The sequence below is a fragment of the Pan paniscus genome, chromosome 12 (genome assembly GCF_029289425.2).
Source record: "Pan paniscus chromosome 12, NHGRI_mPanPan1-v2.0_pri, whole genome shotgun sequence".
NCBI lineage: Eukaryota > Metazoa > Chordata > Mammalia > Primates > Hominidae > Pan > Pan paniscus.
Genome location: NC_073261.2, coordinates 25,990,917 through 26,006,860, shown reverse-complemented (window position 1 = coordinate 26,006,860; position 15,944 = coordinate 25,990,917). Strand labels below are relative to the sequence as shown.

At 46.0% G+C, this 15,944-nt stretch overlaps 1 protein-coding gene across 5 annotated transcripts in view; it reads left to right on the top strand.

Annotated features, from left to right (window-relative positions):
• IL1RL2 (interleukin 1 receptor like 2) overlaps window positions 1–11,773 on the top strand; it is a 54,402-nt gene extending 42,629 nt beyond the window's left edge. For all 5 annotated transcript variants that reach the window (XM_034952055.3, XM_063594715.1, XM_034952053.3 and 2 more), the window contains 3 exons: window positions 763–906; window positions 7,866–8,027; window positions 9,800–11,773. In XM_034952055.3, coding sequence (XP_034807946.2) covers window positions 763–906; window positions 7,866–8,027; window positions 9,800–10,290 — 797 coding nt within the window. In that variant the 3' untranslated portion in view covers window positions 10,291–11,773. The remainder of the gene's footprint in view (window positions 1–762; window positions 907–7,865; window positions 8,028–9,799) is intronic.
• The last annotated feature ends 4,171 nt before the right edge of the window (window positions 11,774–15,944 follow it).

Below are 15,944 nucleotides of genomic sequence, written 5' to 3'. Positions count from 1 at the left end.
TTTTCTTGGATGTGTAGGAACATGTTTTCAGGGACTTGAGGTTCCAGAGGAGCTGGTTCTGCTCCTTGGCCATCTCCTGCCCACCACTTAGGCTCATAATTGCTCTGCAATGTACTCATGAAGCAGGCTAGGGTGTAAACATTCTTTCTGAGACTGTGCCTCTCGCACAGGCACCCAGCCTGGAAATCAATGGCACAGAAAGGATGAGGTGAGAGTTTGGCTCTTGGCCTGTCTTGTGGAGCCAGCCATGCTGGCTTCCAGAGGGGACAACTGTTGGCTCTTTAAGGATGATGGGAGTCCAGCTGTTCAACTTTGAATGGCTGGGAAAGCAGTTACGATATGATTGTAATCAAGAACGGGCAGCAGAACCAGCTGGAGAAGGTGCCCCATGAACATACTCAGGCGCCACCTCTGGACTGTCTCATGTTGACTCAGCAGAACCTGGACGTGTGTGTTTTGAAAGCAGTTCTCATCCAGTTGGGTCCATGCTGCGTCTACCACCGGAAACTAGGGCTCTGCAGACTTTTACTCTTATGAGTTCCCAGGAGCTGACTTGTTTCCTAACAATCATGGTGCAGATCAGATTATTCTGCTCCCATACCACTTTTTTGACTTTAAAGAAATGTTTAAGCAGTGCCCTCATTGACATCCAAAACCTTTCCATTTGGCATTCATAATGTGATCTGTATTGTAAAGTATATAATGGACTCTTTGTTTCATTATTATAATTATAATTATTATTTTTTTTGCTGTCATTTGTAGCTCCAGATTTTCGAGCTTACTTGATAGGAGGGCTTATCGCCTTGGTGGCTGTGGCTGTGTCTGTTGTGTACATATACAACATTTTTAAGATTGATATTGTTCTTTGGTATCGAAGTGCCTTCCATTCTACAGAGACCATAGTAGGTAAGTGTGTGTAATCACTGAAAAATGCCTCAAAATTGGTATCCTCTTATACATATACAACGATTTCAAATATACTTTGTCACATTTTACTACTTTGTTGGCAAATTTAGGGAAAGGAATCTCCTTGGAACTGCCTGTGCTTTAAAGAAATGATTTGTCCCTAATCACCAGCATCATTTGGTCAGATAAGGCTTGCAGGCTCGTAGTGATTGAGGAAATATTCGCTAAGCTGCAGGAGGAGATCATCTTCTATGTCCTGCTGCAACCATGTTACAAAAGTTTCCACGCCCATCCTCCGTCCACTGTGGGAAAGTTTCTCTGAAACCAAAGTGCTCTCCATCCATGATGTGTGCTCAGCACAGTGGGTACTTTCTCAGAATCTGGATCATGGAGAGGGATGAGCTGCCTGCGGTTGGAGCTCTCTCTAGGCCCTGTACTTGGTGCCTGAAGGGATTTAAGTCTTCAACTCTCAGATATGGAGAGAGATCAAACCAAGTTTGAATGTGACTTCTCCACTTACTCCCTATGTAAACTTAGAAAGATGTTTAACTTTCTTCTATTTCTCAGCTATAGAAAGGAATAGAGGAAGGAAGGAAGGAGACAGGGAGGGAGGAAAGAAAGAGAGAGAGAGGGAGGAAGGAAAGGAGAGAGGGAGGGAAAACGGAGGGAAGAAGGGAGTTTCATAGAAAAGAAACTAAAGAAAGCAGGGGAGAGAGAGGGAGGAGAAGGGAGGAAGGGAAAAAAGAAGGAAGGAAAGATAAAAGAAAGAAACAAAGAAAGGGAAAGTGATTAAATCCTGCTTTTTGACAGTGGGAATAACTGAGTTGAAGTACAGGGAAGCATTCAGCGGGGCCTGGGCCACAGGGCGGCCTCTTGCTTCTCTGGAGGTCAAAACAAATCCCCAACACCACAGCTGTGGGTTTTAGTCTGTGGGCCTATGTCCTGCCAGTGCTGTTTGGCACAGAAATGCCTCAGTGTGATCCTGACTCTCTGAGAGCCTGGCATTTCCCACCATGGTGCTTGTGACTCTTCATGCTACTTTTGTTTTGTTTTGTTTTGTCTTAGAACAGATACAATCTATTAAGGCCTTGCAAAAGTAATAAATCTGCTCTAAAGTCCCCTAATTAGATGAAAAAAATTAATATAAGCTCAAAGAAGCCTGGTGTAGCTGATCTGTGTGGAGATGCACGAATTTATACCTTTTAAGTCCAGAGGCCTGAGTGACAAGAGCAGGAAAGGGAGGGAAACTGGTTGTCTGAGAACGTTTTATGGGCCAGCTAAAACATAAAAGAGGTCACTGGCATCAAGTGCTTGCTTTGCACATAAAATACACAGCACAGTTGTTGCCCACATGTTTGATAAAACATAGCTATCCTAACTTGGATTTTTTCCAAATTAAATTTCAGAATTCAGAATTAGCAACCCTGAGCAATGTAGAAAGCGATAAACTCCTTTTTAATGACAAAAGTCATCTGAACCTTAAGTGTCCAGTGCAACCTGAAGTGCTGCTAGTACTGTGGATAGTCCGACTGGGCATGGGGAGGGGGTCTCTGGTTTTGGCTCTGGCATCTGCAGAGGCCGCCCCGTCTAAGCACACCCATGACTGCTCTCTCCTGCTTGCGTCTTTGAGAAGAAGACAGTTCAGTCCCCCACCACTGATTGTTTTCTGACACAGAGTTGAGTGGTTCAGTTGCTTTCTACTTTTTGACTAACAGAAGCCTGCGTCACTTTACGTATTCTTCCTGGAAGCTCAGGCCCCGTGGTGTGTCTCTCTCACTGTCTCTCTCTCTCACTGACTCTGTCAGTGACTCTCTCACTGAGTCACTGCGACTCCCAGGAGCGTGACTATAGCTGTGACTTATGGGTGTTGTGCAGAGTGTGTGGGGAAGCTGCTAGTGAGGTCGAGTTTAGCAGGAAGAGAAAACAGGAATAGTGACTCACACGGAGTAGTGGGGGCTGGGCAGATGAGAGAGTTAGGCAGCCCCGCCCTCTGCCGAGACTGGGACGCAGCCCAGATTCTGCACCAGTGGGCAGAGGATTTGGCGATGGAGGCTAACAGGCAGCCAGGGGTCCTTTTTTTCTTTATTTTTATTTTGCTTAATTCAGAAAAGTATGTGTGCATTTTGTGATGAAATTCTCTACAGCTCCGTCTACGAGAACTGCCCTGTAATATCTCTGTGTGTTGGCTTTAACAGTGAGCTACTGATGAGATTCTGAGATTAGTCCCAGATCCTGTTTGTCCTTGTTCCCCTTGAGGATATTTTCTGAGTTAAATCAGGAAATACCGATTAATGGATGAAAATGAGAAAGAGAGAAATAATGTCCTTCGTAGGATAAGTCATTTACCCTGACTAGGTTAGCTAAGCTGTATCACTCAATTAATAATTAGGTGTGCATGACTCACCATTTTAGGAGGAGCCATTGACAGCCCTGGCTGAAGTCAGCAAGTTCTGTATCTTCTCTAGCAAGCCACTGGAGCTTTACAAATTCTCCTGGCAGGGGTGCATGTGTGTACGAGGATGGAAGGGTCTGTGTACAGATCTCCTAGAGAGATTTGAAAATGCCTCGCCTTACTCCAGATAGGTCTTTGGAGAAGGTGCATGTAGGATAGAATGGTTAAAACGAAGACAAGCCAAACAGTTAGAGTGATCAAAGGGAAACCAAGGGGACAATGGGAAAACAAGTCGGGGTAGAGTTAATGACACCTTTAACAATTATTAAAGGTGAATTTGCTTTTCAAGCTAAAGCAAAGGCAATGACAAGATCCACTGTGTGCCGTTCACAACAACCTTTCAGATTTTCATGAGAGAACATGGCTTTTTCTGAGACTAATTTCCAAAGGCAGATTTTTTTTCCCCATAGGGAGTCCTCATTTCAAAAGGGCATGGTGTAGGGAAGCTTGACTGCAACAACTTTCCCATGGTAAATGTCATAGCGTGTTTTGTGTGGCTTTTCTTCTAGTGTTTTCTATGCATATTGGGGGTAAACCCACCAAACCTCCTGCAGTTCAGTAAAAGCATTTGCGTGGAGGCCAGATTGAATCTGAATTTTCCACTATTCTGGTTTCATCAGGCCTAAAATTTAGCAATATCATATTGAGAGAAAGTAGGGAATTGAATAATCTTTAGACAGTATTTCATAGACATGAATTTATGTGAATGAGCTTTTATATATTGTTGCCAAGATCAAGAAGGACATAACAATTTTAAGGGAGTGGAAATAGACTCTGCTTCTTTGCTAGGGTGTGGAAAAGTTCTGGAAGAACACGTGGGACTGGAAATATTGCTGGGGCTACTCTTGGAAAATTCAGACTGACACAGCTGCACAGGACTAATCAGGGATAAGTTTTGTGAAATTTCCTGCTCCCATTTCTCATTTTAGTCACAGCAAAAGGAGCGGTGGACCTGGGTTTACATCAAGGCTATGCACTCACCAGCTGGGAGACTTTGGAGAGATCGCACAGTCTTGCTGGTCTCAGCTTCCTTACTCATAATTTGGGGATAGAACCATGTCCCACACGGTTGATCATGAGAAGCAAAGCCGGGAAATGTTGAGGTGCTGTTGCCTGGCAAGGCTCTTCAAAACCAGCGGCCTGATGCAAAAAGCAAAAGACTACGACTTGATCTTTTGCTATTAATGTATTGGTCAGTAAATTATGAATTAGTCATTTGAAAGTGATGAAAAGTCACTACGTTTTGAGAACATCAGCAAGTTCTATTTCTACTCAAAAGCTTAGTCAGACAGAAAGAAAAAAAAGATGACCAAAAAATTGGGCACATTTGTACATTTTGAATTTTTCAAAGGTGTGAGACTTTCTTCCTACTCAAATGTCTTCTGATCCTGAAGTTGGAGAGCAACAAGTACCTATATCCTCAGACACCTTGTTTAGAAACAGGGAACAGGGAACATTCGCAAAAGAGAGAATACACTTAGCACACAAGGTTTGTTTGTTTGTTTGTTTTAAAAATCAGAAACAGTAGGTAAAAAGAAACAGATTGAGAGAAGAGAGATAACTAGTGGCAGGGTCTGGGACAAGTGGCAATAAGCCTGCATGTCTGCTGTAGTTTAGAATAGACCAGGAAACACTGTATTTACCAGAGACGTTATTCTCTGTGGTGAACCGAGCATCAACTCACCCAGCCCTTCATCAGAAACCAAAGGATTAATATGATCACATTTTTAAGTGGGAAAATTGAATTCCTTCTCCAAAAGTTCAGAAACATAAGAAACTTATGAAATGTTTCTTTTCCCATTTTCTATCTACGGAAAAAAAATCCTCTGGCTTTGGAAAGTCAAATGTGTGCTATGAAATTTCACACAGAAAAGTATCCACTTATTTGAGCAGTGGCCCTGATCAGTGACCTTTATGATTCCACAAGGAGTTTCAGCTATGTTGGGTTTTTGCCAATTCAAGACACAAATTAGTTATCCCTTTTGTACCTGCCCTGTGATCCCACTTTAAAAAGCTGAGTCTGATCTCAGATTCATCCCCAACATAGATATAAGCTCTTTGAGCCTCCGTAAAATCAAGCTTCATTTGGATATTCGGTGAGCACTGATGAAGGCCTCCTCTGCACCCGGTCCTGCTCCAGTGGCTGAGGGCAGGGCAGGGAGCCAAAAAAGTCTCCACTCTTACACAGCTTCCTTTCATGATGGGGTGGGGAGGCAGACAAGGAGTGTGCACGTGTGTGTGTGCATGCGTGTGTATGACTACATGTGCAAACATGGGTGTGCATGCATGTGCATGCATGTGTGTTTGTGTTACCATTCTCCATAAGAGATGGCCAAGAATGGTGAGCAGGGACCCGAAGGTCAGCAGTGGTTGGTGTGAGAATTGATGGAATGAGAAACGGTGTTATGTAAACTGTCAAGATCTGTGCACATTTTCATTACTATTATTTGGACGAAAGCTAGAAGAATACAAGGCTTTCCTTTCCCTTATTAATCTTAAAATCACCTCTTTCTGCAAGTCTGCTCATCCAACAAACTCTCATATAAAGGGAATAGAAAAGGACACCACCCCTCTCTCGTACCTACTAGGCTGTCTGAGTTTCTAAACAGCCCAAAGCTCGAAATCGCGTTTTCCAATGAGACGCCCACACTTACCTCTTCTTCCACTCAAGCCCTCTGGCCTGCTGAAGTTCCTTATTCATTCACAGGATTCCTGAGTAGGGAATTATTCCTCCTTCCATGCCCTTCTGAAGCTGCTCCCCTGCAAGCCTGTTTACCATCCACTCTTAGACCCTCACTTTTTTCCCCTAAACTCTCCCACCCTTTAAAATCCAGGAGCTCCAGCCTGGCCAACATGGTGAAACCCCGTCTCTGCTAAAAGTACAAAGATTAGCCGGGCCTAATGGCGGGCGCCCATAATCCCAGCTACTCAGGAGGCTGAGGCAGGAGAATCGCTTGAACCTGTGACATGGAGGTTGCAGTGAGCCAAGATGGCGCCACTGCACTCCAGCCTGAGAGACATGAGCGAGACTCCACCTAAAAATAAAATAAAAATAAAATAAAATAAAAAAAAATCCAGGAGCGGTCCCATGTTCATTGCGAATTTTTTTTCAATAACTCCAGACCATGGGGATTTTTGTTTCTTGCTGTCTTTTCTGTTTGTTTGACTCTCGTCGCCTCGTAGTGTCTTGTGTTGTTTAATTTCTGTGCATGTGAATGGTCTGCCCAGTGAGGTCTTGTTCATCTCTGCATTGGCCAATGCAGGGGCTGCTTTCGAGGTTGCTCAATAAATGCTGATGACGACGACATGCACCATTGGGTTTGACTTCTCTCAATGGCACTGCAGATTACTAGAGTCTGCTCAATTGCTTTTTCTCTTGTTTCACAGATGTGAGTCTGTGGGTTTGTAGTGATGGAATTCACTGGTGGGCCTGAATCAAGAGGGAGTCATCCAGTTTTGCCTGGTGCAGTTAGGACAGTGCTTCGTCATACAGGACACGCTGAGGGTAACATGGGTAAATGGCTAGAGTTTCCTGCTTTTTTGTTTGTTTATTTTAGAGATCTTTTTTTGTTTGTTTTAGAGATGTGGTCTTATTCTGTCATCCAGGCTGGAGTGCAGCGGCGTGATCATAGCTCACTGCATCCTTGAACTCTTTTTTTTTTTTTTTTTTCCGAGACAGAGTTTTGCTCTTGTTGCCCAGGCTGGAGTGCAGTGGTGTGATCTCGGCTCACTGAAACCTTCGCCTCCCAGGTTCAAGCGATTCTCCTGCCTCAGCCTCCTGAGTAGCTGGGATTGCAGGTGCCCACCACCATGTCTGGCTAATTTTTTGTATTTTTAGTAGAGACAGGGTTTCACCATGTTGGCCAGGCTGGTCTTGAACTCCTGACCTCAGGTGATCCGCCTGCTTTGGCCTCCCAAAGTGCTGGGATTACAGGCATGAGCCACCATGCCTGGCCACATCCTTGAACTCCTAAGCTCCCATTTCAGCCTCCTGAGTAGCTGGGATTTCAGGCCTGAGCTATCATGCCTGGCTAACTTTTTGAAAATTGTTTTCTTTGGAGAGTCTTGTTATGTTGCCAAGGGTAGTCTTGAATTCCTGGCCTCAAGCTATCCTCCTGCTTCAGCTTGTTTATTACAGCCATGCACCACTGCGCTGGACGAGTCTCCTGCCTTTAATTCTCATTTCTGGCCACATCACAGGGAGTGGTAGACTTAGAATAAAAAGACATGGGGTAGGGGTAGGGTTAGGGATTGCAGATGTGATGCAGCCTACCCAGCCTCAGCTTCACTCTTGAGCATTGAGAATAAGACCACCTCCCTCAGGGGTCCATTTGTGAGAGGACGTGATGTCCCTTGGCAGCCCCTGGCACCAAGTCAGCCAACTGGGCACTCAGAAGTCATGGAACCCAGGCCAAAGGACACCATGGTAGCCGCTCAGGCTTCCGGTTTGTTAACATGAGAGAATTTGGTAGCAACAATTCCACGAGCTTGTCCAATTCCTTTTCAGATGGGAAGCTGTATGACGCCTATGTCTTATACCCCAAGCCCCACAAGGAAAGCCAGAGGCATGCCGTGGATGCCCTGGTGTTGAATATCCTGCCCGAGGTGTTGGAGAGACAATGTGGATATAAATTGTTTATATTCGGCAGAGATGAATTCCCTGGACAAGGTGGGTTTTAAGTGAGGTGTAAAAATAACAAATAAAAGAAGGAAAGCGACCCCTCTGTTCCTCCACTTTACTAATGGCGGTGACTCTGCCTGCCTTCCCCATGGAACCACAGAAAGTCTATGACCAGCGCCCCCTGCCCGTCAGCCCCCAGCCCCCAGCCAAGGAGGTTAGGCCCAAGCTCTTTGCCTGCTCTAGGCTCCTCCCTGCCCCGCAGTGCCTGAGATTCCTGCTTGCAGCAGCACGCATCTCACTTTGAGTGAGGATATGGTTAAGCCATTCACAGAAACAGGTGGCCAGTGATGTAGTGGTGGCTAAAGGACTGAAAGGTGGCGAGTGGTCATTTGCCCTTACATCCCTGAGATGAACTGCTGGGTGTTTTCCATGGGTTTGAACAATGTAAATCAGGTGGTGCTTAAAGCTGATTTTATAAACCTCGACCCTACTTGCCCCCTCCCCTCCCTAAATATAATGGAAGTTTTAGTGTACTTTTCCCATTTGATAGGAAGGTGGCTTTGGACAGTTCAGTTAACTTCTCTCAACCTCAGTTGTCTCATCTGTAAAATGGGGATGGGGTGCTTCCCTGACTCAGATGAGAGAACTGAATGAGAAAACCTGAGAAGGGGCCCCCGGCATGGAGCTCAGCACACTTTAGACACTCACACAACAGTGCTTTCCTGTCCCTTTGTTCTCCTTCTTGGAAGGCTATACAGCAAAATGGCTGAAATCTGAAATAAACATTCTTTTCTAGTCACCAGTAAACACCAATTCACAAACTTATTCAACAAATATTTACTGAAAACCTCTATGTGATGGACAGTATTCTAGGCACTAGAAATATGAAAATCAGCCAAGCAGAAGGGCCTGTCCTCAGGGAGGTTCCAGTCTATTCTTATTTCCTATGAGAGGCAACTGTAGACTGAATAGCATCTGCAGAGCTGGGTATTTAGAGAACCCTCCCTTTCCCAAGCAATCATCAGGGCATGTTATTTGGTTTCTAAATTACTCACATAAATCCTGGTCATTTAAATAACTATAAAGAACAAAAGGAAAACACGGATTCAAGATTAATGCAACATTTCAGCTAACTACATTTTCCTATCCTTTTAAAATCTATTTTTAAAAACGTGTTCATCTGCTAATATACACCAGACCTTCAGCTAGTCTGGGGATACAGAGTTAGGAACCATCAGATACTTGTTGGCCAGGGAAAGTGACATACAAAGAAACCACATGCAAAACATGATTCATGACTATAGAGGACCAAGGCTCCAGGGAAAGCCACAAAGGCTTCACAGAAGAGGTGACAAATATTAAAAAAAAGAAAAAAACCCAAAACTTGTATTAATCCATTCCTGACTAAGTCATGTTTATTTTGAAGTCCATTTTTGGCCAGGCAAGGTGGCTCACACCTGTAACCCCAGCACCTTGAGAGGCCGAGGTGGGCAGATCACTTGAGGTCAGGAGTTCGACACCAGCTTGTGGTAAAACCCCGTTTCTACTAAAAACGCAAAAATTAGCTGGGCGTGGTGGTACGTGTCTGTAATCCCAGGTACTTAGGAGGCTGAGGCAGGAGAATCGCTTGAACCTGGGAGGTGGAGGTTGCAGTGAGCTGAGATTGCATCCCTGCACTGCAACCTGGGCAACACAGTGAGACTTCATTTAAAAAAAAAAAAGTCAATTTTCTCCTGGCCTGTTTCAAATATTCTCACTAGCATTAAGACCCGGGCTGTTTTAATTGTGAGTTCTTCTGAGCCTTCTTTCTTTATTTCCAGCCGTGGCCAATGTCATCGATGAAAACGTTAAGCTGTGCAGGAGGCTGATTGTCATTGTGGTCCCCGAATCGCTGGGCTTTGGCCTGTTGAAGAACCTGTCAGAAGAACAAATCGCGGTCTACAGTGCCCTGATCCAGGACGGGATGAAGGTTATTCTCATTGAGCTGGAGAAAATCGAGGACTACACAGTCATGCCAGAGTCAATTCAGTACCTCAAACAGAAGCATGGTGCCATCCGGTGGCATGGGGACTTCACGGAGCAGTCACAGTGTATGAAGACCAAGTTTTGGAAGACAGTGAGATACCACATGCCGCCCAGAAGGTGTCGGCCGTCTCCTCCGGTCCAGCTGCCGCAGCACACACCTTGCTACCGCACCGCAGGTGAGCGGGTGGGAGGACACGAGGTTCGTCACGCACTGATGGAGGGTCTATCATTGCGCGGTGGCTCACAGCTGGAGGAGGACACATTTCATCGGGGCCGTCTGTTCTGAAGCTGGCAGTTGAGTACTAGTGAGAGGGTCTGTTGTGTTTGTTGTCATTTGTTTGCTTCGATCAGAGCTGCTTCTTCAGGGAAACACACGGCTTCTGCAGAAGGCCCTCTTTAGCCTATGGGCTTATTGACACATGCCCACTCACTGAGGCCTGGATGGATACAGCACTTGGGCCCCTTGAGAACAGGACCTGGAGGGTTTTAGAAATGGCAGTGGACATGCCCGGAAGTTTGCCCATGATGTGGCACCCATAGAGTCTGAGATGGGAGCCTGTGCTGTCGGGGGACCACAGGAGGGCAGTCTAGCGCCAGGAGAGGGTTGGCAAGGATAGCAGTATTTGTCCACGCCTGTCCAGTGTCCTCAGGGCCCCATGCTCAGGGGTCATTTGCTGTGTCTGCGTTTCTCTCACTCTGTCAGTGCAGACAAAGAGCTGCAAACATAGCCTTAGCACTGTGCTTCCAGAAGCAAGTTAAAAGTCACCTAGACCAGTGGGGACCCACGGGAGTGGCCATGACTGCCTCTTGGTCACCCTTCCATGTTTGAGAGGCTTTATCTGTCAAACTAAAGCAAGCAGGAATTCCTTTTCTCTCTCTTTTAGACACATGTCAACCAGAATTCTGAGCAGCCTGTGAGAGACGCAATTAGCACACAGATGATAGAAGTATAGTCCAAGCAAGGCAAAGTCAGTTTCCAATGAGCCAATGTGCCCTTGTCACAGGCCAATTTATAACTTAATGATTAAAGGTTTTTAATACTAAAAATTAGCTGTAAACCCTCATCACTTTTTTCCAAGACCCTGGCCTGAGGGAATTAGGCATAGCTCAACCTTCTGAAGCTGTAAGTTGTTGACACTGAGACTTAGTAAGCAGTCAGTGGGGGCTGGAAGGGAGTCAGCCCTGAGAGCCAGCCAGCAGGGGCGAGAGGGGGAGCCAGAGGGTGTCAGGAGGCCTGTGGCCCTAGGATGGCATGGGGAGCAGGGTGGGTTAGGAGGTGCTGTGCCCTCGTTCACAGGCGATGGGTGGTACCCAGTGTGGGATGGACTTTCAGGTGCTAAGGAACCCGCTCCTGTCTTTGAAGAATTTATGTTCCAAGGTGACCTCACATTACACATTTGTTTAGCATCCTATGGAGGCCTCGACTTGACATTGGTCCACTCTTTATTTAACATTTTCTTTTTAAAATTTTTATTTCGGTAAACTATATGAACATAAAATTCACCATTTTAACAATTTTTAAGTGGCATTAAGTATATTCACACTGTTGTGCGGCCATCACCACCATCCATTCCAGAATTGTTTCATCCTCTCAAGCTGAAATTCTGTGCCCATTAAGCTATGCCTCCCTATTGCCTTCCCATTGCCTCCCCATTGCTCTGAGGTAGGACATAAAATACATTTTAAGAATAACAGCATTAAAAAATGGCTACTATAATTCATTACTACTGTTACATTTTTGATACTTTTCAATAAAAAGAAAGTAGTGACACATGTTGGAAAGAGGGAAGCTTTTTGACTTATAAAACTCCAGTTAAAGAATTTACCAACAGTGCTGGTCTCCGGGAAGTCAGAGGTTTCCAGAAAATACCTTTTCTTCTGACGGGTCAGCTTTCTATTTTGCTGACAGCCTCGACTGATGTCCTGTGAGTGTGGTCATTCATTTATAAATAATTAATTGCTAGAGAATCCATTTTCTAAAATTCACAGGCACACCCTTCAGAGAGGACACGTCCCCGCACCTCTCCCACTCTCCCCACACTGTGGCTGCCTCTGGCTGCCTCCATCCTGCAGAGGGAAATGGCTGGGAAGGAAGGGGGAAGGGTGCTGAGATGCCCTCAAATCTGAATGGGGTGGGTGTATTCCCCAAATCCTCACCAAACCGCGAGCCAGTGACCACTCACCCTTTGCGGTCCAGATCTTACTGCGCCGGGGTTAGTCAAGTGGCCAGAGGTGGTGCCCACTGCCCTCAGGGGGTTTCCTGGCGTGGCCTGGTCTCACATGCACTCCACAGAAGGAAGGACGAAGCGTCCTCAGCCAGCCCGCAGCCACCCTGCCCACTCCAGCACTGCAGGCAGCCTTCAGAGACCAGCCCAGAGAAGAGAACGGCAGCGAGTGAGGGGACAGAATGCGGAACAGATCAGTAATGCCCATTTTCCTCTTGGGTGCAATAGGAGAAACAGCCTGTTTTAATTAAACTAGCAAATCCTCCATGAGGAATAACGACTCTCATGTTGGAGAGAGAAATCGAGATGCAAAGAAACTTTTTAAAGTTCTACTAATTCCTAATCAAATAATAGGGATGCAATGCAGCAAGAATACAAATAATTGAAGTAGCCTGGCATCACCGCTGACATGTAGGCAGGTTGGCAGGTAACAGCTCCGCTCATGGTCTCAAGTCCAAATTTGTATAAGAAAGGAGGTTTAAGAGTTCAACGGCTAAGGGACAAAAAGGTAGTTTATGGGAAAGCTGAAGGCCACCCTCAATTCTCTCCCGTTTCTCCAGCTGGGCTTGGTGCAGATATGAGGTCAATGGGGTCCTATCCCTAGCCCTTGGGGGTGGGCTCCAGAATTCTACTCCAAGCAAAGTGAAGTCAGTTTCCAAGGAGCCAGTGTGCCTTCATCACAGGCCAATTTATAATTTAATGATTCACAAAGTTTTTTAATACTATGAATTAGCTGTAAACCCTCATCACTCCTTTCCAAGACCCTGGCTTGAGGGAATTAGAGACTCCCCTGGGAATCCCCAGGGACTGACCTGGAGGTAGGGCTGCGAGCGGAGATTGGACCAGAGAGGTGAAATACAGGTGCTGAGTCGCTGGGTTACCTTTACATTCACCTTCCCATAATGACTGAGTCAGCCACAAAACCCACTACCTTTGGTATCTCCCCTCAAATACCCTGAGTCGGCTCGTGAGAGAGGCCCTGGGAAAGACCCAGTCACATTAAATAAAGGGACCGGGAAGGTGTGGTCTTTCCCCGGAGGACCAAGCAAGATGAAGATATACATGCGAAAAGTGCTTGGCAAACCGTGGGATGCCATGAGGAGCTGGCCTGCCAAAATATGGAATGTGCTCAGGGAGCCTCAGTCCCCAGGGCCCCCCACACCCATCAGCACCCCATAGTGACGCAGACCACTTCCTGCCACGTCATGGTTGGTTGACCTTTCCTCGGCACTTAGTCCTGTTTTTTATTTATAAACTTCCCTCCAACACATGCTTGTTTGGTATTGATCTGGGGCTGTGTAAAGTGGAAAATTCCTTCCTGGTTTCCTTGAAGAACAGAGGCTGTTCCAGATGAGGTCTGGAGTGAGCTACAGAGGGTGATGCTGGCTTTAGGAGTGGTGGCTGCTGGGTCTGAATGTTAGAGGCCACACATCTCCAGTAGTAGTATTATTCTGGGAGATGGGAACTCTGTGTGTGGATGTCCCCTCCCATACACCCAGGGACTTCTGAGAAATGCTGCTGTTCACTAATACAATTCCACCCTCATCTCCCAGGCTGTCCCTGGAGAGGAGCTCTCCACTTGAGAAGGACCTCAGAGCCCTGGCTCTTGTCATCCAAATTCACCTTTCCTCTGGGGCTCTTATAGGAAAGGTGAGATTTGCCACTGCTCACCTGTGATCCTCTGGCATAACCCCCTTGCAAAGATAACCCAAGAGAAATGGAAGCCTCAGGGATATACCACCAGATGAACTGACAGCAAGGTAGAGGTTTTCGCATTCCCATGGCAGGTTTCCTCATCAGCCCCCATCTCCCACCACATCAGAAAAGGAGTAAATAGATCTTTCCTGATTTCATGCCCAGAACTAGGCTCAAGAAGAAAGAAGTGTACTCTCACGACTGGCTAAGACTTGCTGGACTGACACCTATGGCTGGAAGATGACTTGTTTTGCTCCATGTCTCCTCATTCCTACACCTATTTTCTGCTGCAGAATGAGGCTAGGGTTAGCATTCTAGACACCCAGTTGAGCTCAGGCGTAGAGAAGAGGAGGATGGGATAAGAACTGGGGCCATCCCCATGTCATGGTGGGTGAGAGCTGGGGCCATCCCCGTGGTCATGGAGGGTGAGAGCTGGGGGTTATCCCCATGGTCGTGGAGGGTGAGGGCTGGTGGGGGGAGGCATCCCCACGTCATGGTGGGTGAGAGCTCGGAGCATCCCCATGTCATGGTGGATGAGAGCTGGGGGAATCACCATGTCATTGTGGGTGAGATCTTGGGGGATCACCTGTCATGGTGGGTGAGAGCTGGGGGGATCACCTGTCATGGTGGGTGAGAGTTGGGATTCATCCCCATGTCATGGTGGGCTGAGCCCACATGGAAGCCTGTGCTTGGACAGCGTATGCCCTTTTCTCTATTTTTCCACAATGAACAATTAAACTGTAAATGTTAAAAATATCAGTAATTTGTGAAATAAATTTTATTCTCATTTGAGCAACATAAATCACAATTTTGTTTGTTTACCATGCCTGTCAAAATCACAAACATTTTCTTATCAGTTTAAATAATGAAAACTGATTTCTGCTAAAATCATCTGACAATTAGCTTGTCAACATTCAAATATTTTTCACCTTAAATCCACTACCTTCGTGGTGTGGTCCACTGAAAAGTTGGGCAAAACCCAATCTGTGATTGAGGCTATAGAGAAACATGAGGGTCATGCACAATAGCTTTTTTTCCCCACACTTAGTAGATGGACTGTTTCTCAGTCTGACAGCCACCAAAGCTTTATGTCCTGATGAATATTTTCGTCCTCTCATCCTCTCTGATGGCCTCATTTCTCCAAATTTCTTCTTCTCCTCCTTTTTTTTGAGACAGAGTTTCGCTTTTGTCACCGAGGCTGGGATTACAAGCATGAGCCACCGAGCCCGGTCAAGGCTTTCATATTTTTAAAACTTTGAAGTACAATGAGAAACATAATTTAGTAAGCAACTCAGTATGCACACACGGAATGGAAAAAGCTCTGTTCTATGTTATTTGTTCTATTTTGTTCAAGTCTAGCTCAATTTTTCAAAATGCTGGTCACAGCTCGCCAACTTGTTTTAATAACCAACTTATGCCTTTCCACTGCAATCTGGAGAGCTCAGCCTCTCAGGCTGCTGGTCCCCCTGTCAATCACGATACTTTGGCTACTTTGCTTTCTTCAATCAACAAGGCTTTATCAAGAACTTATGGCTCTTTTAATTATCTGACTTCCTGGTCAATCAGCTTTGTTTGCGGTTTTAAATGACCACAGGATAGTAGAAGTGAACATAATTTCCTGCCTGTGTAAAAGGATGACATCAAGAGGAAAAGAAAGCAGCTCACTGGGTGAAGAACCTTGAGAAAGAGATGAACATTTCCTCTCTTGAGACACAGGACAAACAAGGTCACGCCTGAGCTCGGCAAACAAGGACTTCGGTGCCTGCCTACGGCGCCATTGCGCCCTCTAGTGGCTGCTGAGGAACCGCTGTCCAGCCCGAAGCTCACAGAGCCCCGTTCAGGCTGCCGCAACCTACCTAGGCGGCCAGAATGGAGCCTTATAGGTGGGCGGGCATCCCGGGGTGCACACATTACCTTCTCGGGGCTCTCCAACTTAAGGCCAAGGATATCTTTCTTCTCTTTCGGCTGCTGAGAAGGTGGAGATAGTGCCATTTTCGAATGTGTTCCTAACTCTCAAAAT